Source organism: Mus musculus, chromosome 1 (genome assembly GCF_000001635.26).
Source record: "Mus musculus strain C57BL/6J chromosome 1, GRCm38.p6 C57BL/6J".
NCBI classification, from domain to species: domain Eukaryota; kingdom Metazoa; phylum Chordata; class Mammalia; order Rodentia; family Muridae; genus Mus; species Mus musculus.
Genome location: NC_000067.6, coordinates 99,933,995 through 99,959,058, shown reverse-complemented (window position 1 = coordinate 99,959,058; position 25,064 = coordinate 99,933,995). Strand labels below are relative to the sequence as shown.

The window sequence follows — 25,064 nt, the reverse complement described above, 5'->3', positions numbered from 1 at the left end:
ACTACCCCAAAGGACAGTCTACTTAAGTGCTCACTATGGAACCCCATAGCAAGGTTTTTCACCCTTGAAAAAATGGAGCTATCAAGGGCATTGGATGTTGTAAATACCCATCTCTCTATTTCACAGGCCTGGGGTTACTCATGAAATGATGTGGCAAACAGGAATTCATTGAGGCTAAGACAGTTTGCATCTTAATTCTAAGTGAGAATGCCACACAGTGGTATCTTTTCCAGATCAAGAATTGCTTCGTACACACATAAAACAGCCAGTCGTTTATAGATTATGTTGAGTGCTGATGCATTTAAAAGCTTGAAGACTTATAAATGGTTCAATATGATACTGGATACCTACATTCAAGCTAAATTAAAATGACTGGACTTCTTTGATTTTGCTCTCTCTCTCTCTCTCTCTCTCTCTCTCTCTCTCTGTATGTGTACAGGTACAGTTTTATTCATACCGGTATGAAGATCAGAGAGATCAGAGGTAAATATTACAATGTTGTAAATCATTTCTAAGAAGCTGTCCACGTTTTTTCCTTTGCATCAGGGTCTTTCATTGGTCTGTAGCTCACCATTTGTATAGTTTGATAGCCAGCAAGCCCTAGGAATTTTCCTGTCTTCACCTCTCCAATTCTGGGATTATATGTATGTTCTACCATACTCGTTTTTTTTTTTTAAAGATTTATTTATTTATTACATGTAAGTACACTGTAGCTGTCTTCAGACACACCAGAAGAGGGAGTCAGATCTCATTACAGATGGTTGTGAGCCACCATGTGGTTGCTGGGATTTGAACTCTGGACCTTCGGAAGAGCAGTCGGGTGCTCTTACCCACTGAGCCATCTCACCAGCCCTTGTTGTTTTTTTTAACGTGGGCTCTGGGAAATAAATATATGTGCTTAAGTTTGCAAAGCAAACACCTTACCAAATGAGCTATTTTTCAGTCACAATACTCAGTAGATTTATGTGGTTACTGACTACTGTATTCTTTGTCACAATAAGATATTTCTGAACTTGCAGAAGGTCTATCTTCATATAGTGACTTGATGTTTAGCTTCATTTTAATTTAGTACATGTATGTACTAATGGGCACCTACAGGTCATGCTAGGGGATCTTTTGATAGATTTTAGTGAATTCTTTACTACTTATTTGTTTTATTTATAATTATTAAGTTCTGTCTATAAGTTAAACAATTTAGAAAATTTAACATCAGAGTAAGACACTATTCCTGATTTCTGACATATACAGTAAAAATAATTCACTTAATCAGTATCTTTGGGATGAAATAAGAGATGTGAAATCTTAGTCATTTGAATGGAAATCTTGTTGATATTACTGTTTAAATCTTTAGTTCATCTCTGGGGATTCTGTTCAGGCCTGTAATACTGGCTCTCTAGAGGCAGAGGCAGGAGCATTGTCACAAATTCAAGACTAACCTAAGCTGCAGAGTAAAATTGTATGTCAAAGCAACATAGAAAGGAAGGAAAGGAGGCAGAGGGAAAAGAACAGAAAGGAGGAAAAGAGTGAGGAAATGGAATGGGGGAAGAGAAATAGAAAAAACAGAAGAAATATTTTAGGATACTGATTTCATTGAGAGAGAGAGAGAGAGAGAGAGAGAGAGAGAGAGAGAGAGAGAGAGAGAGAGATAGCACTAAAGTTTCTCACACATTTTCGTGTTCTTAAAATCTTGGTCAACTTCAATATCTCACAAGCTCCTTAGTCACTTAAATCTACTGTGAATAAAATATAGAAGTAAGAATTGAAAAGGCAGGCATTTCAGAAGTATTCTAGAAAAGTGTTTCCCACACTGGAATAAACAAAATCACTATGAAAACTGTTGACCCAGCCAATCAGGAGACTGTAAGAATGTGATATTTGAATCTATCTCTTGTTCAGGCCACAATATCTGTAACAGGCTTCCTTTCTCCCAGATACCCACAAGCACCGTACTGAGACATTGCATGTGGGTCCCTAGATGCTGAGATCTCATCCCTACAGAAGTGAGTTCATGTGTAAAGTGGTTATTGAAGACCACACATCAGGATTCTGCCTTGGAACTGCAGATCCTGGCTGTATGCAGGTTAGTGCTGTGAAAGCCCCTCCATCCTCAGAGAGTTAGGAGAGACACCCAAGTCACCACATAGGTTCTACTTTACTCTTCAGAATATTTCCATGCTGATGTATGTCTATTTTCCCATCTGTCCACAACATTAAGAACTTCTAATAACCACAATGTGGTGAACCACAATGACCCACCACATTGTCCCTCTTGAAGCCACACTACTCAAGATGCACTTGTTTCCACTGTGAGGACTTCCCAGTAGAATGCAATATGAAGCCACAAAAGGAAGACATTGTACAAGTGTCTGCACAACCTGGGACAGCAAGAATATGAAGATAGGAAAGTACTGACAAAAATGAAGTTGGGAGAGATGAATGGTAAAAGAGGAAATGGGTTGGCCAATTTCTACAAACATGACTTACATCATTATTTTTTGTTTATCAGTTTTTGAGACAAGATCTTTAGTGCAAGGCATCCTCAATCTGTCTGTGTTATTGATCATGACTTAGAATTTCTGATCCTATAGATTCTATCTCCATGTTAAGAGCTAGAATTACAGGCATACTAACACATTTCATTTATTCAGTACTGGAAAATGACATTACACTTTTGTCATGTTATAAGTCCTTTAACAACTGACCTACATCCCGAGCCCTAAACCTGTTTAAACATATTAAATAGAAAAAACACAGCATCAGTCAGATTATATGGGAGCCTAGAGTTTTCATTAAACAATCATACCATTATGGTGTCCACACTAATTTACAATTTACTCTGATCCACAAATTTGTTCCAGTTCCATCTCTTCATAGTCAAATGGTACAAAATGAAAAGCCACTTCTAAGGACGAGTACTAGTCATGGGTGATTAGTATTGCCAGAGAAAGATTTTGTGTGTGTGTGTTTGTGTGTGTGTGTGTGTGTGTTCTGGTATGGTGTCGTCTGTATGCAGTTTTAGTGTGTTTGTAAGTATATGTATGTATGTGTGTGTGTGTATGTGTTGTAGGTGTGAATGTGTTTTGTGTGTATGTGTGTAGGGGTAGTATAGTCTAGTATTTTTTTTTCTGTATCTGGTGTGTATGTGGCACATAATATGTTTTGCTTAGTATGTGCATATTTGTGTGCGTGCATGTGTGTATGTCTGTATTCTGTATCCAAAAAGAGATTTTAGAACTCTACAATATATTCATATAAAATAATCAAACTCTTCATCTAATCAAAATTGTCAGCTGGGCGTGGTGACACACGCCTTTAATCCCAGTACTCAGGAGGCAGAGGCAGGCAAATTTCTGAGTTTGAGGCCAGCCTGGTCTACAAAGTGAGTTCCAGGACTGCCAGGGCTATACAGAGAAACCCTGTTTCAAAAAACCAAAAAAAAAAAAAAAACCCAAAAAACAAAAAACAAAAAATAAAACAAAACAAAACAACAACAACAAAAACCAACCAACCAAACAAACAAAAACAATTGTTGCAGCAGAGGTGTATGTTCTGAACTTCTAAATGTAAACACCTCAAAATATGTATTTAAGGGAGGAAGAAGACAAAAAGAAAACAAAACAAAAAAAAGATATGAGGAAGAAGACTTAAAATTTCAAGTAATAATGTTAAAGATTATTACTGATAAACTCCGTTTCACTGAATGGAGAGCCTTGAATTTTCTTCCTCTTACGGATACAAAGAGCTCTATGTTCATTTGTGTTTTAATCAGAGTAACTTAAATTCTTCCCCTAATCGTCAAGATCTAAGCCACATCTGGGCAGTTTGATCTTTGCCCCTCAGCTCTTGAATTTCCTGTTGACAGTGTTTGTGAAAACCCAGCTGAATTAATCCCCTAACTCACAGTTTTCTTGCCATAAATGCATCACATCTGACACACAAAGATGCTTCCTAAGCCATAATTGCATAGAATAGCTTGGCTGATTGAGTTAATGGCCACTGACATCAGCTTAGTGCAGTTTCCAGGTCTTTTCAGGAGGGATTAGTGTTCTTTCTTGCTTTTCAACTTTCTTGTGTGAGATGAGATGGAGGTTGGAGGGCACATGGAAGGAAAGAAATAAAGTCAGTTTGCTATATCCCCTCCACTGATGAGAAAGCAACGTTGAGGAGTTAAGGGAGACATTAACCACCTAGTTCTCAACTCCTGAGCGTGGTTGCTGGATCTTGATTTATATAATAGCAGCATTAAGGGTGGTATTTCTACTTTATTTTAATTTTATGTTTAAAAAATATTTTGGCATCAATAGTACACATTATACTGGTATTGCTTGGGGTTGGATCACAGCCTTCTTGGATTTTCCCTCTCATTTTGGACAATTATTGTGTGCTGGTATATATTTATCTGCAATATATTTTCTTCTTGTATGTAGTCAGACATGAATATATTCAATGATCTCTTATACACTGGAAGTAAACTATTTTACACATGTTCTGTACATAGTGGATTTAATGTGGTCCTCAGGGGACTTGAGTGATTCCCAAGACTAGCAGGAAAATTCCTTCCTCCCTTTGAAATGTCTTAGCAGGTTGAGTGCAAGAATAGAAAACACTGAATTAAAATTTCCTTTTTGGATATAGAAGGCAAGTTTACGAATCTCAAGAAGTAAACAAAACTCATATGTCTCATAAAGTCCCATAAACCACCAGTTTTTACAAGGTCCCTCTCAGATGTTACACCAATAATAATCATTTGGAGAGAGACAACTTTGGAATCATCTAAGCTGTCTGAAGGATGGACAGTGCTTTTCAATGCTTCACTGCTAATGAGACATCCATGTTGCTATAAGTGGCCTTTCAGCCACACCCCTGCAAGTATTGAGCTAGAGCTAGACTCGAGTGGACTCCTTGCTTGGGATGTCATAAGTGCCATGTCTAGAATAAACAGATGTTTCTTTATATCATTCTAGAAAATGCCAGACACAGCTACTGAGCACCCCTAGGCCTGAAAACAGAACTTTTTTTTTCTTCTTCTTCTTTGAGAAATCTTTATTTGCTCCCAAAGCAATTTTTCTTTTTCATTTTTCTTTTTCCTTTCTTCTTTCTTTCTTTCTTTTTTTTAATTAGGTATTTTCCTCATTTACATTTCCAATGCTATCCCAAAAGTCTCCCATACCCTCCCACCCACCCACCCCCACTTTTTGGCCCTGGTGTTCCCCTGTACTGGGGCATATAAAGTTTGCAAGTCTAATGGGCCAGAACTTCATTGAAAGATTTTTACAATTTGGAGTTCATCTTTGGAAAATAAAGGAACAGACCCTAACACTTGTGTGTAAAGCTGGGTGGCACAACACAGAAGAAATTTGTTAATTGCTGTGACAGGAGCAAAAGTTAAGAATAGACTATGTTTAGAAAACCTAAACAAATCTCAGACATGTAAGGAAGAACTCTATGTCCTTTCAGGGGCACACAGGGCTCCTTTATAACATACATCCTTTCCTCTTATTCAGTTTGCTAGGCCATGTCAGCTCTCCTTGCAAATCACAAGTTGTTGGCTTTCTTTCTTTCTTTTTTTCTTTCTTTCTTTCTTTTTCTTTCTTTCTTTCTTTCTTTCTTTCTTTCTTTCTTTCTTTCTTTCTTTCTTTCTTACTTCTTTCTTTCTTTTTCTTTCTTTCTCTCTTTCATTCTTTCTCTCTCCCTCTTTCTCTCTTTCCCTTTCTTTCTTTCTTTCTTTCTTTCTTTCTTTCTTTCTTTCTTCCTTCTTTCTTTCTTTCTTCTTTCTTTCTTTTTCTTTCTTTCTCTCTTTCATTCTTTCTCTCTCCCTTTCTCTCTCTCCCTTTCTTTCTTTCTTCTTTCTTTCTTTCTTTCTTTCTTTCTTTCTTTCTTTTCTCTTTCTTTCTCTCTCTCTCTCCCTCTTTCTCTCTCTCTCTTTCTTTCTTTCATTATTTCTCTCTCCCTCTTTCTTTCTTTCTTTCTTTCTTTCTTTCTTTCTTCCTTCCTTTCTTTCTTTCTCTTTTCTTTCTTTCTCTCTCTCTCTCCCTCTTTCTCTTTCTTTCTTTCTCTCTCCCTTTCTTTCTCTCTCCCTCTTTCTTTCTCTCCCTCTTTCTCTCTCTCTCCCTCTTTCTCTCTCTTTCTTTTTTCCTTTCTTTCTTTCTTTCTTTCTTTCTTTCTTTCTTTCTTTCTTTCTTTCTTTCTTTCTTCTATTTGAGGACTGATTAGATTTCAGATACCATGAAATTGCATGTTAGCTAATGAAAATCTGCCTTTTAGAGTTTTGGCATCACTTAAGAGAAGATGGTGGCTAGTTACAAGTGTCAGTCTGACTTGGATAAAGGACACCAAGACAGCTGAAAAAATATTGTCCTTGGTTCTGTCTGTAAGGATATCTCTGGGTGAGACTGGCATTTTAATTTTTATACTTAGTGGGGTAGATCTATCCTCATTCCTGTGAGAAGATTCCATGAAATCCCTGGAACAATCAGATAAAATAAGAGCACTTGCCCCCTCTTCTGGGGCTGCTACATCTGTTCTCTCCTGTTCATAGCTAGCAGGAGTCTAGGCTCAAACATATTAGGGCTTGAAGAAATATAGAGGAAGTTGCTCATTTTAAAGCTCCAATTTAAGAGTTACTCTAACAATCATCTCTGTCCTCAGATCTCTGGGCTCACTGGGATGTACCTTTGGTTCTATACTTTGTAGAAAGCTAAAGGGGTCTTTCTCAGCTTCCATGACCACATGACCAAGTTCCACAATGAGTCTCTTCTTGAATACCTGTATCATCTATTATGTGCCTATCTATTCATTGTATTTCTCTTTTTCCTTTTTATTAAAAGGAAATTTAAATTAATTTTTAAAAAAAATATTTTACTTATTTACATACCAAATTTTGCCCTCCTTTCCCAGACCCTCTTCTTTGAGTTCTTCACCCTCTCTACCCACTTCCCTTTGCCTCTGAGAAGGCAGATATCCACAGATATCCCTGCCTGTCTTTGTAAGAATACCATGCCGTTTTTATCACTATTGCTCTGTAATACAGCTTGAGGTCAGGGATGCTTATTACCTCAGAAGTTACTTTATTGATGAAAATAGTTTTCACTATCTTGTTTTTTTGTTATTCCAAATGAATTTGCAAATTTTTCTTTCTAAATCTATGACATTAGAATATATGAATATAGAATATAATATGAAGTTAACTGTATGAATTGCAATTTTGGTGGGGATTGCATTCAATCTGAAGATTGCTTTTGGCAAGATAGCCATTTTTACTATATTAATCCTGCAAATTCATGAACATGTGAGATATTTCCATCTTCTGAGATCTTCTTTGATTTCTTTTTTCAGAGACTTGAAGTCCTTGTCATACAGACCTTTCACTTGCTTGGTTAGAGTCACACCAAGGTATATAATATTATTTGTGACTATTGTGAAGGATGTCATTTTCCTGATTTCTGTCAGTGGAATAGAAGTGAAGACCCAGAAATGAACCCACACACATGTGGTCTCTTGATCTTTGACAAAGGAACTAAAACCAACCAGTGGAAAAAAGATGTCACTTTTAACAAATGGTGCTATTTCAACTGGTGGTCTTTATACTTTGTGTAGAGGAAGACTACTCATTTGTTTGAGTTAATTTTATATCCAGCCACTTTGTTCAAGTTGTTTATCAGCTTTAGAACTTCTCTGGTGGAATTTTTGGGGTCATTTAAGTATACTATCATATCTTCTGCAAATAGTGATATTTTGACTTCTTCCTTTCAAATTTGTATCCATTAGATTTCCTTTTGTTGTGTAATTGACCTAGCTAGAACTTCAGGTACTATGTTGAATAGATAGGGAGAGAGTGGGCAGCCTTGTCTAGTAAATCATTTTAGAGGGATTGCTTCAAATTTGTCTCCATTTAGTTTGATGTTGGCTATTGGTTTGCTCTATATTGCTTTTACTATGTTTACATATGAGCCTTGAATTCCTGATCTTTCTAGGACTTTTAACATGAATGGATGCTGAATTGTGTCAAAAGCTTTTTTAGCATCTAATGAAACGATCATGTGTTTTCTTTCTTTGGGTTTGTTTATGTAGTGGATTAAATTGATGGATTTCTGAATATTGAACTATCCCTGCATCGTGGGATGAAGTCTACTTGATCATGGTGAATGATCATTTTGATGTGTTCTTGGATTGGGTTGGCAAGAATTTTTTTTTGAGTATTTTTGTATCAACATTCATAAGCGAAATTGGTCTGAAGTTTACTTTCCTTGTTTTGTCTTTGTGTGGCGTAGGTATAAACATTGTAGTTTTCATAGAATGAATTGGGTAGTGTAAATTCTGTTTCTATTTTGTGGAATCATTTGAAGAGTATTGGTATTAGGTCTTTTTTAAAGGTCTGATGGAATTCTCCACTAAACCCACCTGGTTATGGGCTTTTTTTGGTTGGGAGAATACTGATGACTCCTTCTATTTCTTTAGGGACTATAGGACTGTTTAGATGGTTTATCTGATCTTGGTTTTTTTTGGCACCTTGTACGTGTCTAGAAAATTTTCCATTTCACCCAGATTTTCCAATTTACTTGAATATAAACTTTTGCAGTAGGATCTGATGATTTTTTTTGAATTTTCATGGTTTCCATTGTTAGGTCTTCCTTTTCATTTCTGATTTTATTAATTTGGATACTGTCTGTTTGCCCTCTGGTTTGTCTGGCTAAGGGTTTGCCTATCTCATTGATTTTCTCAACAAGCCAGCTCCTGGTTTTGTTAATTCTTTGTATAGTTCTTTTTGCTTCTATAGGTTGGTTTCAGCCCTGAGTTTGATTATTTTCTGCTGTATACTACAGTTGGTAGTATTTCCTTCTTTTTGTAATAAAGTTTTCAGGTACGCTGTTAAGCTGCTAGTGTAATCTCTCTCCAGTTTCTTTTTGGAGGCACTTAGAGCTATGAGTTTCCTCCTCCTACTACTTTCATTGTGTAAGTAAATAAATTTTGGAATGATGTGTCTTCATTTTCACTAAAATCTAAAAAGTCTTTAATTTCTTCCTTTATTTTGTCCTTGCCCAAATTATCATTGAGAAGAGCATTGCTCAGTTCCATGTGTATATGTGTTTTCCATTGTTTTTTGCTTTGTTTTGTTTTGTTTTGTTTTTGGAATTTAAAACCAGCCTTAGTTTGTTGTGATCTGATAGGGTGCATGGGATTATTTCAATCCTCTTTTGTCTGTTGAGCCTTGTTTTGTGGCCAGTTTTGGAAAAGACACAATGAGGTGCTGAGAAGAAAGTATATTTTTTGGCTTTAGGATGAAATGTTCTATAAATATCTATTAGATCCATTTGTTCCATAACTTCTGTTAGTTTCATTCTGTGACTGTTCAGTTTCTTTCTCCATGATCTGTCCATTGCTGCAAGTAGGGTGCTAAAGACTCCCACTATTATTGTGTGAGGTGCAATGTATGCTTTGAGCTTAATAAAGTTTCTTTTATCAATGTGGATGACCTTGCATTTGGAGCATAAATGTTCAGAAATGAGAGTTCATCTTGGTAGATTTTTCCTTTGATGAGTATGAAGTGTCCTTCCTTATTGTTTTTGATAACTTTTGGTTGAAACTAGATTTTATTTGTTTTAGAATAGCTAATCCAGCTTGTCTCTTGGGACTATTTGCTTGGAAAATTGTATTCCAACCTTTAAATCTGAGGTAGTGTCTGTCCTTGTCACTGAGGTGCATTTCCTGTATGCAGCAAAATGCTAGTTCCTATTTATATATCGAGTCTGTTAGTCTATGTCTTTTTATTGGGAAATTGAGTCCATTGATATTGGGATTGATATTGTTATTAAGGAAAAGTGATTGATACTCCCTGTTATTTTTGTTGTTAGTTGTGGAATTATGTTTGTGTGCCTATCTTCTTTTGGGTTTGTTGAAAGATGACATTCTTGTTTTTTCTAGTGAGTAGTTTCACTCTTTGTATTGGTGTTTTTCAATATTCTTTGTAGAGCTGGATTTGTGGAAAAATATTATTTATATTTTTAATTTGGTTTTGTTGTGAAATATCTTATTTTCTCCATATATGGTAAGTAAGAGTTTTGCCGTGTATAATAATCTGGGCTGGTGTTTATGTTCTCTTAGGGTCTTTAGAGCATATGCTCAGGATCTTCTAGCTTTCTTACTCTCTGATGAGAAGTCTGGTGTATTTCTGATAGGTTTGCCTTTATATGTTATTTGACCTTTTTCCCTTACTGATTTTAATATCCTTTCCTTGTAAACAAAGAATTTAATGCATTTGGTGGTTTGAATAGTATGTGACAGGAGATATTTCTTTTCTGGTCCAATCTATTTGGAGTTCTGTACACTTCTTGTATGTTCATGGGCATCTCTTTCTTTAGATTAGGGAAATTTTCTTCTATAAATTTGTTGAAGATATTTACTGGCCCTTTAAGTTTGGAATTTTCACTCTCTTCTATACCTATTATCTTTAGGTTTGGTCTTCTCTTTGTGTCGTTGATTTCCTGGATCTTTTGGGATTTTTGCATTTTTGCATGTTCTTTAACTGTTGTGTCAATGTTTTCTATGTTATCTTCTGCCTCTGAGATTCTCTCTTCTATCTCTTGCATTCTTTTGGTGATGTTTGCATCTATGACTCCTGATCTCTTTCCTAGGTTGCTTAACTCCAGGGTTGTCTCCCTTTGTGATTTCTTTATTGTCTCTATTTCCATTTCTAGATCTTGGAGGTTTTGCTCATTTCCTTTGCCTGTTTGATTGTTTATTGTTTGTTTGTTTGTTTTTTGTTTGTTTGTTTGTGTTTTGTCTTGTTTTGTTTTGCTTTTGTTTTTTGAGACAGGGTTTCTCTGTGTAGCCCTGGCTGTCCTGGAACTCACTCTGTAGACCAGGCTAACCTCAAACTCAGAAATCTGCCTGCCTCTGCCTCCCCAGTGCTGGGATTAAAGGCTTGCACCACCACACCTGGCTTTCTTATAATTCTTTAAGGGATTTTTGTGTTTCCTCTTTAAGGTTTTCTACCTGTTTACCTGTGTTCTCCTGTATTTCTTTAAGGTATTTATTTTTGTCTTTCTTAAAGCCCTGTGTCATTGTCATGAGAAGTGACTTTAGATCCAAGTCTTGCTTTTCTGGTGTGATAGTGTATCCAGGACTTGCTATGGTGGGAGAACTGGGTTTTGATGATGCCAACTAACCTTGGTATCTGTTGCTTATGTATTTATGCTTGCTTCCTACCATCTTATTATTTCTAGTGCTCTGTTCCCTTCCTATATCTTACTGGTGCCTCTCATTCCTCTAATGCTGTTGAGTCAGAACGCCTCAGAGTCCAGCTGTTTCTGTGATCCTATGATTCTTGGATCCTGTGATCCTGAAATTCTTGGTGTGTCAGAGTTTTTAGGAGTCAAGCTGCCTGTGAGACCCTGAGGTCCTTGTGTGACCAAGCTCCTGGATACTGGAAACATGTGATCCCAGGATCCTGAGTGTGCTAGAGTGCCTGAGAGTGGAACCTCCTTTGTGGGCTGTGGGACTGACTGCTGAGTTCGAGCCCATGGTAAACTGGCACAGTCCAGAAGGAAACCAAGCCACTGGTCAGGCAGGGATCCTGTGTCCCTGGATCCTACTGGTCCCAGTCACTATTGGTATTGGAATTGATGTTGTATTCTACTCATCCCTGATCCTAAGATCCTGGGATTACTAGAGCACCTGGGAGTGGAGCCTCCTGTGGGGGCTGTGGGACTGGCTGTCAAGTTCATGATCCCCTGCATGTGAACCTTAATCCCCAATCTCTGAGAGTTTAAATTTAGTTTAGAGGAGATGGATATGTTTGAGTGTATGTGTTTGTATATATGCCTGTGGCAAAATTGGTGTGTAGATATTTAGAAGAGGCAGTGATTTTGTAATAGATGGAGATAAGAAGGAGAGAATGGAATGTTGAAAACTAAAATAGAATGCTGAAATTGTATACTGTTATGGAAACACTATGTCTGAGAGGCTGGAGATGGAGCTCTATTGATAAAGTGCTTGCCAGGGATGGTTCACCAGCACTGTATAATCCATGTATGTCCCTAAATTTGTGGATTCACAGCACTGAGGACACAGCACATGGAGGATCAGAAGTTCAAGTTCATCTTGTGCTGCAAAGTGAGGTTCAGGCCAGCCTGAACTAAAAATTCAATTGCTGAAACAGCAGAAGAATTCTGACACTACAGTGACACATCATAGTTAACTATTAATGACAATCTGCTTCTGCACACTTCAAATCTGACAAGATTGAACATGCCCAAAAGGGAGTATGGGAAGAGAAGGAGGTATCAACTAATCTGATTGTCTTAACCACTTTATAATGTGTGTAGATGTCAAATCATCACAGCATGACATATAACACACTTATTTTATTACTTATGCTTCAGTAACACCACTGGGGGAAGTAACTGAGCTAATAAGAATCATGCACATCTATTTACCCGTACATTAGCAAAGTTAAGTGAATCCTTTTGACAGAGACATATAGAGGGTGCCCCTGTATGGAGTGAGGATGTGGAAGGTGAATTACTGGTAAATTTCTGGTATAGCCATGGCATTTCACCCTGTGCTGAAGCTCTGCATCTTGGATATGGAAGTGGCCACTGTTCTAAGAAGTGAAGCAGTAAGGTTTTCTACACCATAAGTAGATATTTCTCCCCTGATTTTTCAATTGTACATTACATAAGCTAGCAACAAGACTAAATTTCTAGACACACAATTTAGTACTAATGAAGTTCTTTGATACCTTTGTGGCTCTCAGAGCATTGAGCATTTTGTACTGTGGAACTCTTTGCTCTAGTGGGTTTTATTTGATGTCTGTCCATTATTAAAACAAAGAAATTTAAAAACTCCATGTAGAAATGGGACGGTCAGGCTCTCATTTGTTTTGAGCCTTGATAGTTTATAGACAGGTCATAAATCTAGTCTGAGAAGAAGAAAAAGAAATCATTTTGGTGTAATTTTCAATATAAATTAATGCTAAGTGGTATATTCTTGGGTTGCTAAATTGTATACTTGCCTGTCCATTCACAGGACAAATTTTTGTTTGTTTGTTTTGGTTTTGGATTTGGTTTTTTCGAGACAGGGTTTCTCTGTATAGCTCTGGCTGTCCTGGAACTCACTTTGTAGTCCAGGCTGGCCTCAAACTTGGAAATCTCCATGTCTCTGCCTCCCAAGTGCTAGTATTGAAGGTGTGCGCCACTACCTCCTAGCTACAGGACAAAATTTGTTCTTTATAACGTTACCATACTTTCATCTTTTATAACAAGTGTGCACATATTCCCTATGTTAGATATATATTTGAATGCACACATATTTATTACTTTATCCATTTATATGTGCATACAGTTTAAAAAATTTGAGTTCTTAAATTATGTGTTTACATTCCCAAAAGAGATACTGCTGAGCTTTGGTCTTTTGCTTGTATTTATAATGCTAAATATTGGCCCCCAAGACCTAGATGCTTCCAGGGACAGGAAAGTCTCCATATACCCAAGTGACATAGGTAAGTGATATAAACTTGCCCCCCCCCCCGCCCACATACACACAAGCTATTTCTGATTGGTGAATAAGGAGACAGTGAGAGAGATCTTTGGTTTCCAGGCTTGTGGTTAGGGGAGACCACTAGGGAGAGAGAAGGGCGAGAGAGGAAGAAGCTGCCATGGGGTGAGTTATGAATACATGGTCATGAGAGCTGGACAACTGGAGTTAAGAACAGCCTAGATGGATCTTAGCAAATTATAATTTGGGGTTATTGATGGGGAATGGTAATAACAAAGAGGATAGATACATGCCTGGCTCCAGTGCTGATTAGGGTTTATTATAAAAATAAAAGTGTGCGTCTTTTGTTTGGGAACTGAATGATCAATGGCAGGTAGAAACCCAAAATTGAGATTAAATAATTATACAACATGTTGCAAACTAACTATTAAAATATTTATTTTATTATTTTAATATTTGTGTCTTTGTGTCTATGTGTGGCTATTTGCATGTGTGTGACATGCCCGTGTGGGTCTGAAGATGACATAGTCACTGAAAGTGAAGTAGCAAGTGTTTGTAGCCACCAGTTATGATAGCTGGGGTCTTCAGGAAGAGTAAACAAGTATTCTTAACCATTTTTCCATCACCTCCACCATATCATTTTTTTTCCTTTTGATGCAAAGTCTCTCATTGAAATGGTAGCACACTGGTCTGGTTATAGTATGCAATCAGCATGGCCCAGTGTTCCTTCTGACTTTATTTACCCCTCACAACTCTTGGGTTCCTATAAATACTACTATTCCTGGATTTTTGTATGGTTGATGGAGTCAGATCATCATGTTTGTGAAGAGAGCACTTAGCCAACTGAGCCATGTCTCAAACCATCAACTTTTTACAAATAGCCTTCCTGTTTGTTTTGAGCAATGATGCGTGGGGGTTCTAGTGCAGTGACTAACACATAAGAGGTACTCTTGAATAATCACAGAAGCACTGTCTATTTCTTAATTGGCATAAACTATTGGCTTGTACCTCTGCTTGCGTTTTGAAACCTTCCAGAAACATTTTGTATATTCACTTTATCAATAGCCTCACAAAACATCTGCATGATGTTTTGGGCAATGTCACTAGCAAATGGCCAGGTGATTCAGACACACACATGGGGGTGGGGGTGGGTTCTAATTTTCCTGGATCCATCGTTTGCTATTCCCTAAGGAAAAATGAGGCACTGTAAACAAAACTTCCTAACAGTATATTGTACACTGAGCTAGAGGGGGGAGTTCTAATCTGTGCATCCCATTTTCATGACTGAAGTTTCTGTTCAATCATATCTGTTTAGAGTCTAACAAGGATAAGCTAGGAGGCAGTCTTCTCTCTCACCAAATCAGAAAAGGGCAGGTATAAATAGTCATTAACAGAGATACTCTCTCCAGTAAATATCAGTCCAGTACAGAGGTTACTGGCCTAAAATTAGACCCTTAGAATCCCTGTAAGTGGATAAGGAGTTCCCAGAGTGTGATGATTGGGTATCCCACAATTTGAATAAAGATGAGACAAACTGTCTTGGGAAGCACATTTAGAACTGTATTAAAATGTCTCAACATATGTTTTTTCCTGAAATCAAAATGGGATCTCAGTGCCTGACTCTTAGCTTTCAGTCCTGTAGTGGGGAAGCTCTTCTCAACATGGATATGCAGTCTGTTTTTCCAGGTGATACTGCAAGACAGGTATCATCCAGAGATGTCTGAATATGAACTTACTAATATGAATATGAATCTGAGCTTATTAAGTGGTTTGTTTATACCCATGGAACTCCACAGTGTCATAGCTAGTATGTGAGCCCCAGCTGAATTGTTTCTCTGCCATCCCTTTTTGTACTGCTCCATTCTGCTCACAGCTTTGTTAATGAACCAATCTGCTGTTACAGCAGTAGTGAGCATGCTAAATCCTGAATTCATTTGATTTGGGTTTGGACCCAAATATTTTACTACTGTGTGATGTTGGGAAAACTATGTAACTACTCTGAAGTTCAACAACTTTATTTAGTGTGAAAAAGTTGTAATTAATGACTGACTGTAGTTTTTTTATGGATTAATAAAATAATATACCTAAAACAACTAATACAATTTGGTATTAATTTATATGACTAATCACATACCAGTATCATAACAGTAATTACATCAATAATCTCTCCACTGTGCTATAATGAGCCTTTTTTTTATTTTCCTTTTAGCATTTTACAGCCTGTTGGCATCTTAAAGCTTCAGTTCCAGAAACATTCATAGCACCTACAGATGTTCAATATTTTTGGTATAAAATGACAGAACAGTGACTCTCTATAACATCTAATATGTTGTAAATGCTAAATAAATAACTGCTGTACAGTATTGTTTGGGAACCATGGCAAGAAAAACACTCATGTTCAGTGCTTAAGCATTTTTTCTTCCATTTTCTCCAAAAAAAATTAAGGAGAAAAATCTGTATTCTTAGATGAATTTTCAAATAAATTCTGACTCTGTTTTTTTTTGTTATAAATAACATTATAATAGTAACCTTGTAACATCTATCATGAACTAAACTACAAGAGTAAAAACATATCTATAAATCAGAATTGATATTCAAAAATCATAAGGTGTTAACAAATTAATCCTTTGAAGTTTGATACATCAATAGCAATAATCAATAATTAACTACAATACATTTTAGAACTCAAAGGTAAATCAAAATAGGGGAAATACAAAATAGTCATCCTAATACACCTATTTTATGTACAGTAGAGAGGCATAAATTAAAAAAGACCAATGAATACTGCATACTTGCCAACAAAATTTTATATACATTTGTGTATGGTATGTTTAAATGTGTGCACAGGAGAGGGTGTGTGTGTGTGTGTATGTGTGCGTGTGAATGTATGTGGATGCACATGTACTAATTTATATATAAGGAGGCCCAAAGTTGACATCAGCATTGCCCTAGATAGCTTTAATTATCAACCTAATATAGTCTCGAAGCACCCAAGAAAAGCTTCTTGACTAAGAGACCAGATTTGCCTAAGGGCATGTCTATGGGGATTTTCTTAATCATTAATAGATGTAGGAAGGACACCACACTTCTGGACAGGTGGTTTCATGCTGTACTAAAAAGCTTGTTAAGGCTGTAACCAAATCATCAGGCAACAGTCTACTCCTCCACGATTTCTACTATACTTCTTTGGCAGAAAGTGAAATCTTTGGTTAGAGGTAATGCAACAGCAAGCAGCCTATCTTCAGATTTCTTTGTGAATTCTTGTCCAGGGTTCTTTCAATTATGAGTTGGAATCCAGAAGCTTAAATAAACACTTCCTCCCCTAAGTTGCTTTGTTCAGAGTGTTTTTAATCAAGGGAACAGAAAGAAAACTCTAGAGGTAGTACTTAGTTGCTCTTCACCTGATATGTTGCAGCAAGCTGTCTTAGAGATGAGGAAGTCACTATTTGGCTAGTCTTGCCAGCTATCTTGCTCTAGGCATGATCTGTTAATTTATCCTGAGTGTCAGGACTGCAGGCAGCTACCATACCCTTCTGGCATATACATGGGTTCTAGGGATATGACCTCTGCCTTCATGCAAGTACTTTTCACACTGAGCCATCTCCCTAGCCAGGGCACTCAACTATTTTAAATCAAGGATAAGCTTATAATAATCAGATTTTAAATTTTTAGAGGTTAAATTCTTTTCAAAACAAGACAAATTAGTTTCTATATTAATCTCTCTACATCACAAAATCAATATCAAAATATAGCTAAATATATAAACATCATATTAGTTAAGTACACTTTTCATAACAGACAAGTCAAGTGTAACTACTCTAGTTTTACCAGACTAAGTACTTACACATGATGCTCTCTATATTGTAGTATTATATATTATTTATATTCTTATATTAATTAAGTACATTTAATATATACTTTAAATAGTAATATTAATCTCACTATAAAATTAAATATACTGAAATATTTTAATAAACATTTTATTAACTTGTCATGAAGCATGTTTTGCTACCTAGTTGTGCTGATGTATAAAATGTACATAATAAAATAAATGTTTAAATATATAACATCCTCTAATATTTCTTACTATGATCAAAAGAGAAATTCATAGGGTTGGGGATGGTTCTGTGGATGGAATGATTACATAAAACCATGAGGATGTGAGTTTGATCCCACTGTCCCTATGTTAAACAACAAACAGGCATGGTAGTACCTGCTTATAGTACTACCTCTGGAGGACAGAAACAGCAGCCTAATCGTCAAGCTCTAGGAAAATGAGATATCCTTTCTCATAAGGTTATATGACACCTAAAAAATATCATTCAAGTTTGTCCTGAGCCCCTTCCACATCATACAATTGCATACATGCAAGCATCCATATACACTCACATGTTGCATCCATATACACTCACATGTTATCCATATACACTCACACGTTTCATCCATATACACTCACATGTTGCAGTCTATACACAAGTTCATACACTCAGAGAATTTCATATGATGACTATCGGCTCCTATGGCAGAGCAATGTCCTAATATTCATGAAAATGGGTCCCAAAGTCAGTACCTCACACAACTACAACAACAGAAAAAATACACAGGTAAGTCCTTAGTGGATCGTAGTGCTAGAGGGACATGTTGATTATTTATTACATGATGGGAAGTATTTCTGCTATAGACTTAACCTCCTAGATTTATTTCTGCACTGTGACTTTGGATGAGACTCCTGTATAGACAGAACAAGGAAGTTTCTCCTTAGCACTCACAATGTCTTTATCTAACACTTGGATTGCAAGCTTAATCACAATACTTACCCATTCTCCCATTCAGTTGAGCTGAGCTGGAACTTCCAGTGAGATCTGAGGAACTGGAGAAAGCCTTCGGTGAGAGGAAAGAGGCCAATGGGTCATCACAATTGTCTGAAAAAAATGGTGAAAGCAGGAAAGGTCAGATTCTATGGGCAAGTAACATTTTACGAAGAGGAAATTTGCAGTGTAGACACTCTTTTAATAAGCATCTGGTCTGGAAAAGGTTGGGAATTATTTTTCAGTGTGTGTCTTTGTAGTTACTTCTCAAAACCCTCAAACATGGTATGACTTCTTTTTATTGATAGAAAAATGAAGGCTGAAGCAGTTAAGCTCACAACTCTAGTAAATAGCATAAGCAAAAACTCTCAGGAAGAATTGCTTGGGTTGAAAGCCCAGTTTCCCATCCTTTCCTTTAGTTGAACATTTGATCAAAGGCTCATAGCATGTCTGGTTTGTCTAAGAGAAGGGAGATTCATACAGGGCAACATTTTTTCTCCAACCCAGGTTCCAACAACCTTTGCAATTAATGTGTTTATCAAAATAGGATACCTTGAAATTTCTTATTACAACTTGTGTGTAATCAAGTGGGAAATGTGCTACTTACATATGTTACAGGATATGAAAGAGAATAGCCTCAGATGTTGTACAATCTTGAGCTGGACAGGAACTTCAATAGCTAACTTTCTAGCCTCCTCTGGTGAACTACATACTAAGGCTGCTTTGATAATACTAAATATGATAAGACCATGGGCCAATACATGACTTGACATGACAGTAATACCCTTCAAGTTCACACTAAGTAAGAACTATGGGATTACAGATGGAGGGACTTGCTGGTCACATTTACACATACCATATACATAACTGGTTTGAACATTTGTGCTCAACAAAACTATCATTGAGATTTAATTACCATGAAACCAAACTAAGAGGATGGATCTTTGAAAGTTCCAGCCTTTTGGTGGCTTTACTGCTTCAGAAGTGCAGTTTCTCATCCTCTTTCCTTCGGACACATAATGATTTATCATGTTGGTCTTGTTGCATACTGCAACTTTGATATCAGGCCTCTCATCCTCCACAAATGTTAGCCAAAGATATTTTATTATAAGTTACTCTGTCTCAGATATTCTGTTATAGCAGTTCAAGACAGGTTAGGCTACTTAGTTATCAATGAGTTATAGTGCTTCCACAAGTTGGTCTGTGTTTTTTTTGTTTTTTTTTGGGGGGGGGGGGTGGGGTGGGATGGGGATTACTTAGCAATGAGAATACTGTATAATAAAACTCAAGTAAAGATGTTTGTAAAGAGTGGGTTGGTGAATGATAAAGGCAAACAAGGACCAGGCAATCAACCAATTAGCTAACCCCACCAACTCACCATTCTTTTCCTGTTTTTATTTTGTATACAGTTGATTCTCGGAGACATTGAAAAATGACTTCATAACATCTAGCTAGACCTTATTCAAAAGAGATTTGAAATGTGCTACTCAAGATAAGTTTTCTATTATGTAGTCATTTGGGAGGAACTGATCTGACATGTGAAAAAAACATTTACATAAGATCTTGATTGTTTATCCAGCCAGTTCTTCCAAAGCTGTTTTACAGGTAATTGCAGGAAAAATAACTAGAAATGTGAGACTTAAATTCTTGTTTGATAAGTATGTTTAAGAATTATCTAGTAAACTGGGTTTTAGGTTTCTCCCACATACACACATCTAAAAATGTTTGACAATGATGAAACAGAGGCCCATTACAGCTGGAACAGCAAATTATCAGAATTACATTAGTGGCAGCTTGGGGTCTCTGGGATGGGACAAGCCAGCAAGAAAACATGGACCATGTGGCTACCTTACTTCTAACACAGGATGGTGGTAGAGTGTTGCATATGTACCACACAGCATGTTTTTAATCCCTATCTCTCCACTTTTCTGTTTCTCTCTCTTTCTCTCTCTCTCTCTCTCTCTCTCTCTCTCTCTCTCTCTCTCTCTCTCTCTCTCTCTCTCTCTCCCTCTCTCTCTCTTACACACAAACACACAAACATACACACACACAAAATACAAGGCAGATGTTGCATTTGCTTATGAATCTTTTGACATCAAGAAACATCAGAACAGAGATTGCTGGAAGCATAACTTATTTTGCTTGCTATTCGACAAGGACCTGATATCAACCACCCAGATAAAATCCTGAGAGCTATGTTGCCCTCTTTTAATTCCAGCAGTGGGGTAGAAGAAACAATGAATCTCTAGGGCTTGCTTGCCACTGAGAATAACAAATTCTTTTGTACTCCAGCCCAGGACAGTAAGAGATTCTGTCTTGAAAGAAAAGGTAGACAGCATCTGGAGTTATGATGCTCAAGACTGACCTCTGACCTGCAAAGACACAGACAGGTACCAGAATGCATATGTACTTGTAAACTTGTACAAGTGCACACTAGATCATGAATGCACACACACACATGGATATGCACACACACACACACACACACACACACACACACACACACAGAGTGCATTTCTCTTTATCTGGCTCAGATAACTTTTCCATATGTCATAGATGACCTTGATAAGTACTGTGCACCTGGCTATGTCCATCCCTAAGCCTTTCTTATCAGGTTTTATAGAATCATCACCCCTTCATTTTTTACACATTGCTATTTTGTATTCTAACAAAACTGAATGTAGTCCCTCAAAATCTGAAGTCAGGTCAAGTGACACATTGCTTAGAAAACAGACCTAGTGCATAATTTTTCACCTTTTGCTAAAATACCTGAAATGTGGAATCATAGGTATGACCTAATCACTTCGCTTTTGCCCATCTGTAGATGGGCACTGGGAATAAATCTGATCAAGACAAAGCCATCCATCAGAGCTTACAGACCACTCACAAATAGAAGTGTATGAACAGATATACTGCAGGGTAAGCTTTAATAAGGGACTAGCACAGCTCAAGATGCTTCCATATGTTTCCAGCCTCTGTGCTCCCCTCACAATAGCTTTAGGAGGAGCTGATCTCCAAGAATCCATTGCCCTCACAGCAATAACAGCTAAGTTTCTTACTAGCTTTATCCACCTATGACATTTCTAAGAACAAACTTTCCACTTTACTAACAGCAAATCTATGAATCTCTGTCAAGGGACAGGCCAGAGAAAAACTTAAGTGTCTTGTCTTCACAGACTTGATATGCTTAAAGAATGGATTTTTAAGAATTTGACTGAATTAAGATTTCATGTCCAATGATGAAAATGGGAAAATTCAAATTAGAAAGAAGAAAGATCATCTTGCCTTCCATTTTGAAGAAGAATGTGGTTACTTCTGGCATCTCTATGTTTACCCAATAATTCTGACAGAAAATAGACTAGGCATGAGAGCTTGGAGTTCCCAATTCCTAGATTTGTTGCTCCTCCTGACATCGTCAGAAGACAATCTAGGTAAGTGGAAGAAGCTGTGTTCTATGTATGACAAATAAAAGGTGACCTGAGCCATATCCTGCCATAAACTATGTGATGGAATAAGAATAAGAGGAAGAAAAGCAGTCAGTATGAAGCCCACATGAGCAGACATGAGCACAGGCTTCTGGGGATATCTGCTGCCTTCTAAAAAAGATCTAACAGTTTTATTCTTAGGATCTTGCTACTGTGCTATGAGAACCCTCCAAAGAACAGGTGTTGCTGACAGCTTTGCTGTGCTAAGGGCTCGGAGTGAACCAAGGGCACAGGAGTACAGAAGAGAGGGAAGTAAAGGTGTGTGAGGAAGAAATAACAAGGTGTACTCAACACACAGCATCCAGATAAAGGCTGGCTTGACTTCACACCTATCATGTCTGGAAAGGAAGGAAAGGAAATGTCACCTGTTCTGTCACGCCTATGGGTTTCCAGCAAACTTACTACACTGCCTTTCAAATTTAGGCTACTCTGCTTCTTCAGTTTTCTAGAGTTTTCACCAAAGGTGGGCACCCCTCTACCACCATGTTTGTGGCGTGTGTGTGTGTGTGTGTGTGTGTGTGTGTGTGTGTGTGTGTGTGTGTTTAGAGACTGTAAAATAGGAAGAATCCTGATCTGGAGGGAGTTCCTGTTTGTGAGATGGTGTCTATGTAGCTCATAATCTCCAATTTGAAATTCCTCTCCCTCATCATCCACAGTACCAGTCTTTATAGTGCAAGAGAGGTTTTTTTTTTTTAAGTTTCATAAACAAACAAACAAACAAAAACAAACTAACAATCAAACAATTGAGGAGCTTTGATGAATGGAATTAGTGGTCAACTTGGCTGAATCAAGAATCACTAAGAGCCCTTCTGGCTGGGGTCTTCTGCCTGAGCAGATCACCAGTTTGTCTGCTCCTCTGCAAATACTACAGTCTGCAGACCCCCATAGGTCCATCAAAGCAGGGCAACTGATAGGAGCTTAGCATGGCTACCCTCTGAGAGGCTCAACAAGCAGCTGAAAGACTCAGGTATAGATGCTAACACCCAACCAATGGACAGAAATCTGGGACCCCTGTGGTTGAATAGGGGAAAAGCTGGAAGAAGGTGAAAAGGAGAACAGCCCCATGGGAATGTCAGCAGTCTCAACTGACATGGATCCCTGAGATCTCTGAGTCACTGATCCAACAACCAGGGAGTACATACAAGCTAATAGAGGCCCCTGACACATATACAGCAGAAGACTGCCTGGTCTGGCCTCAGCAAAAGAAGATGCACCTAACCCTCAAGAGATTTAAGGCCCCAGGGAGTGGGAAGGTCTGGTGGAGTGGGCTTGGGGGCATCCTCTTGGGTGGGGTGGGAAAGGAAAGGAGGTATGGGATGGGGAGCGGTCAGGGGGCAGGACTTGGAGGCAGATAAAGACTGAACTTTAAAGGAATAAATACTACTACTACTACTACTACTACTACTACTACTACTGTGAATCACTTGCAGTGGAACCTCTTGGCACAGTTATCAGGGAATCTCTTAGTTAGGTTAGTTGAAACAGGAAAGCTCACCCAAAATGTAGGCTGCACTTTCTGGTAGTACCTAGATGTAAGGTCCAATAGAAAAGCTTTTGCTTTTATCCTCCTTGCCTTTTTATTGCACCTTAGTGACAGGCGTATCTACCTTGCCAAGAGTTTGTCTACTCAATTGTTGCTGAATCTATTGATGCCATCCTTCATTGATATCATGATTCAATGTCTTTGGTTATCAACTGTGGAGTGCAGGACAATGGTTCTCCAAGAATCCTTCAGGATGTTGGTACCAGATTTCAGATGCTGGATCACTAGTGTCCTGTATCAGATTGGGGATGCTGAAGCACCAGGATCCTGTACCAGATGGTAGTACCTTTTGTCTGAGCAGGTATCTATTCTAAGTTTCTCCAATGTGAAAACAGCCATTGTTGCCCACCCAGATGACATGTGAATCAAATTATAAATTCCACTTTAATATATATTCATTCTACGCTGCCTTCCTACAGAGTCTCCTGACCAGGACAGGAAGTGAACACCAGCTTTTCATCATGAGCAGTTCTAATGCATTGTACTGAGATAGACCATAGGGATTCTTCAAAAAACTGTGAAGTAGATATAACTTAATTTACAACAAACTATTTCCAGAATGAGCTCTCAAATCTCCCTTCCCGTGGCATTCCTTCCAACTCTCAGCTGCAAGTAAAATTCAAGCTTCAATTATAATGTTTATGACTAATTTTCTTTTGCAGTTTCTCTTTTTTTAAAACTGAATTTTAGGCATGTATGTGTCTCTATGTGGTCTATGTGTATATGTACACATGTGGGTGTCTGTGGAAGGCAGAAATGGTTCCCTAAAACAGGAGCAACAGGCTGCTGTGAGCTGCCTGACTTGAGTTCTGGGAATTGAACCCAAATCCTGTGCAAGTGCAGCAAGTAGTCGTAATTGCTCAGCCATCTCTCCAGTCTTCTACTGTTTTCTTTTATTACTTAAAAACAAAATGCTAGCAATTTTCCATCCCCACATAAATAAAAATCCAAGGCTGCATGGCGAGACCAAAAGCACATTTGCTTTTACAGATCAAACCTTGTTGACACAACATTTGACACATCTACCAATAACATGTTCTAGTATTCAAAGATTATTAGGTCTATGGAATCAGAAATACACCTGAATTCAGTTTATGTTTGAGGATATTTAGGCCAAAAGAGTTGAAAAAAAGTCATCCAGGACTGTTACTGTATTAGCCTGGAGCAGGACATAGTATATCACTGTGTAGTGATGACCACTGGGCAGGTACCACCTCTGTGTGATATGCTGCCATTATTTACATAATTCATAACTATTTATTTAATGTGAAATGTGTTTGGAATGAGAAATGTCTTCAGAGAATTATGGTGTTAGTGGTGTCTTGGAAGACTGTTGAACCCTCAGATACTGGAGTCTCCTTGCAAGAAATTGAGCATTGAGGGCACATCTTGAGGTGTTTCACCTCAGCTCCACTTCCTGGTAAGCCTGTGCCTCCTGACACAGGGATCAGTGTATTTTGTCACAGTAATAAGGAAAGTAACTAAGACAATAAATATGTCTTATTGCTACAACAAAGTTGTTTTCTTAACAGTGGAAATCCTTGACATGTAACAGTGTGTTTTCCGTTTTTTACATCTACATTGCTTTCTGGTTTCTCCTTCAGTATCCCCTAGCATCACTCCTCTTTGCGGGAGGACACAGAATGGATAAACAGGTAAGAACAGAAAATGGAAGAAATTCATCTTTTTGTTTCTGAGTATCTGATCTGCATGTATACTCAGGAACATTGACCC

General features: G+C 37.7%; 1 protein-coding gene across 2 annotated transcripts in view; it reads right to left on the bottom strand.

The window, feature by feature from the left end:
- Positions 1-25,064, bottom strand: part of Cntnap5b (contactin associated protein-like 5B) — a 718,354-nt gene that overhangs the window by 531,541 nt on the left and 161,749 nt on the right. For both annotated transcript variants that reach the window (XM_006529594.4, NM_172851.3), the window contains exon 2: positions 18,312-18,416. In XM_006529594.4, the coding sequence (XP_006529657.1) occupies positions 18,312-18,416 (105 nt within the window). The remainder of the gene's footprint in view (positions 1-18,311; positions 18,417-25,064) is intronic.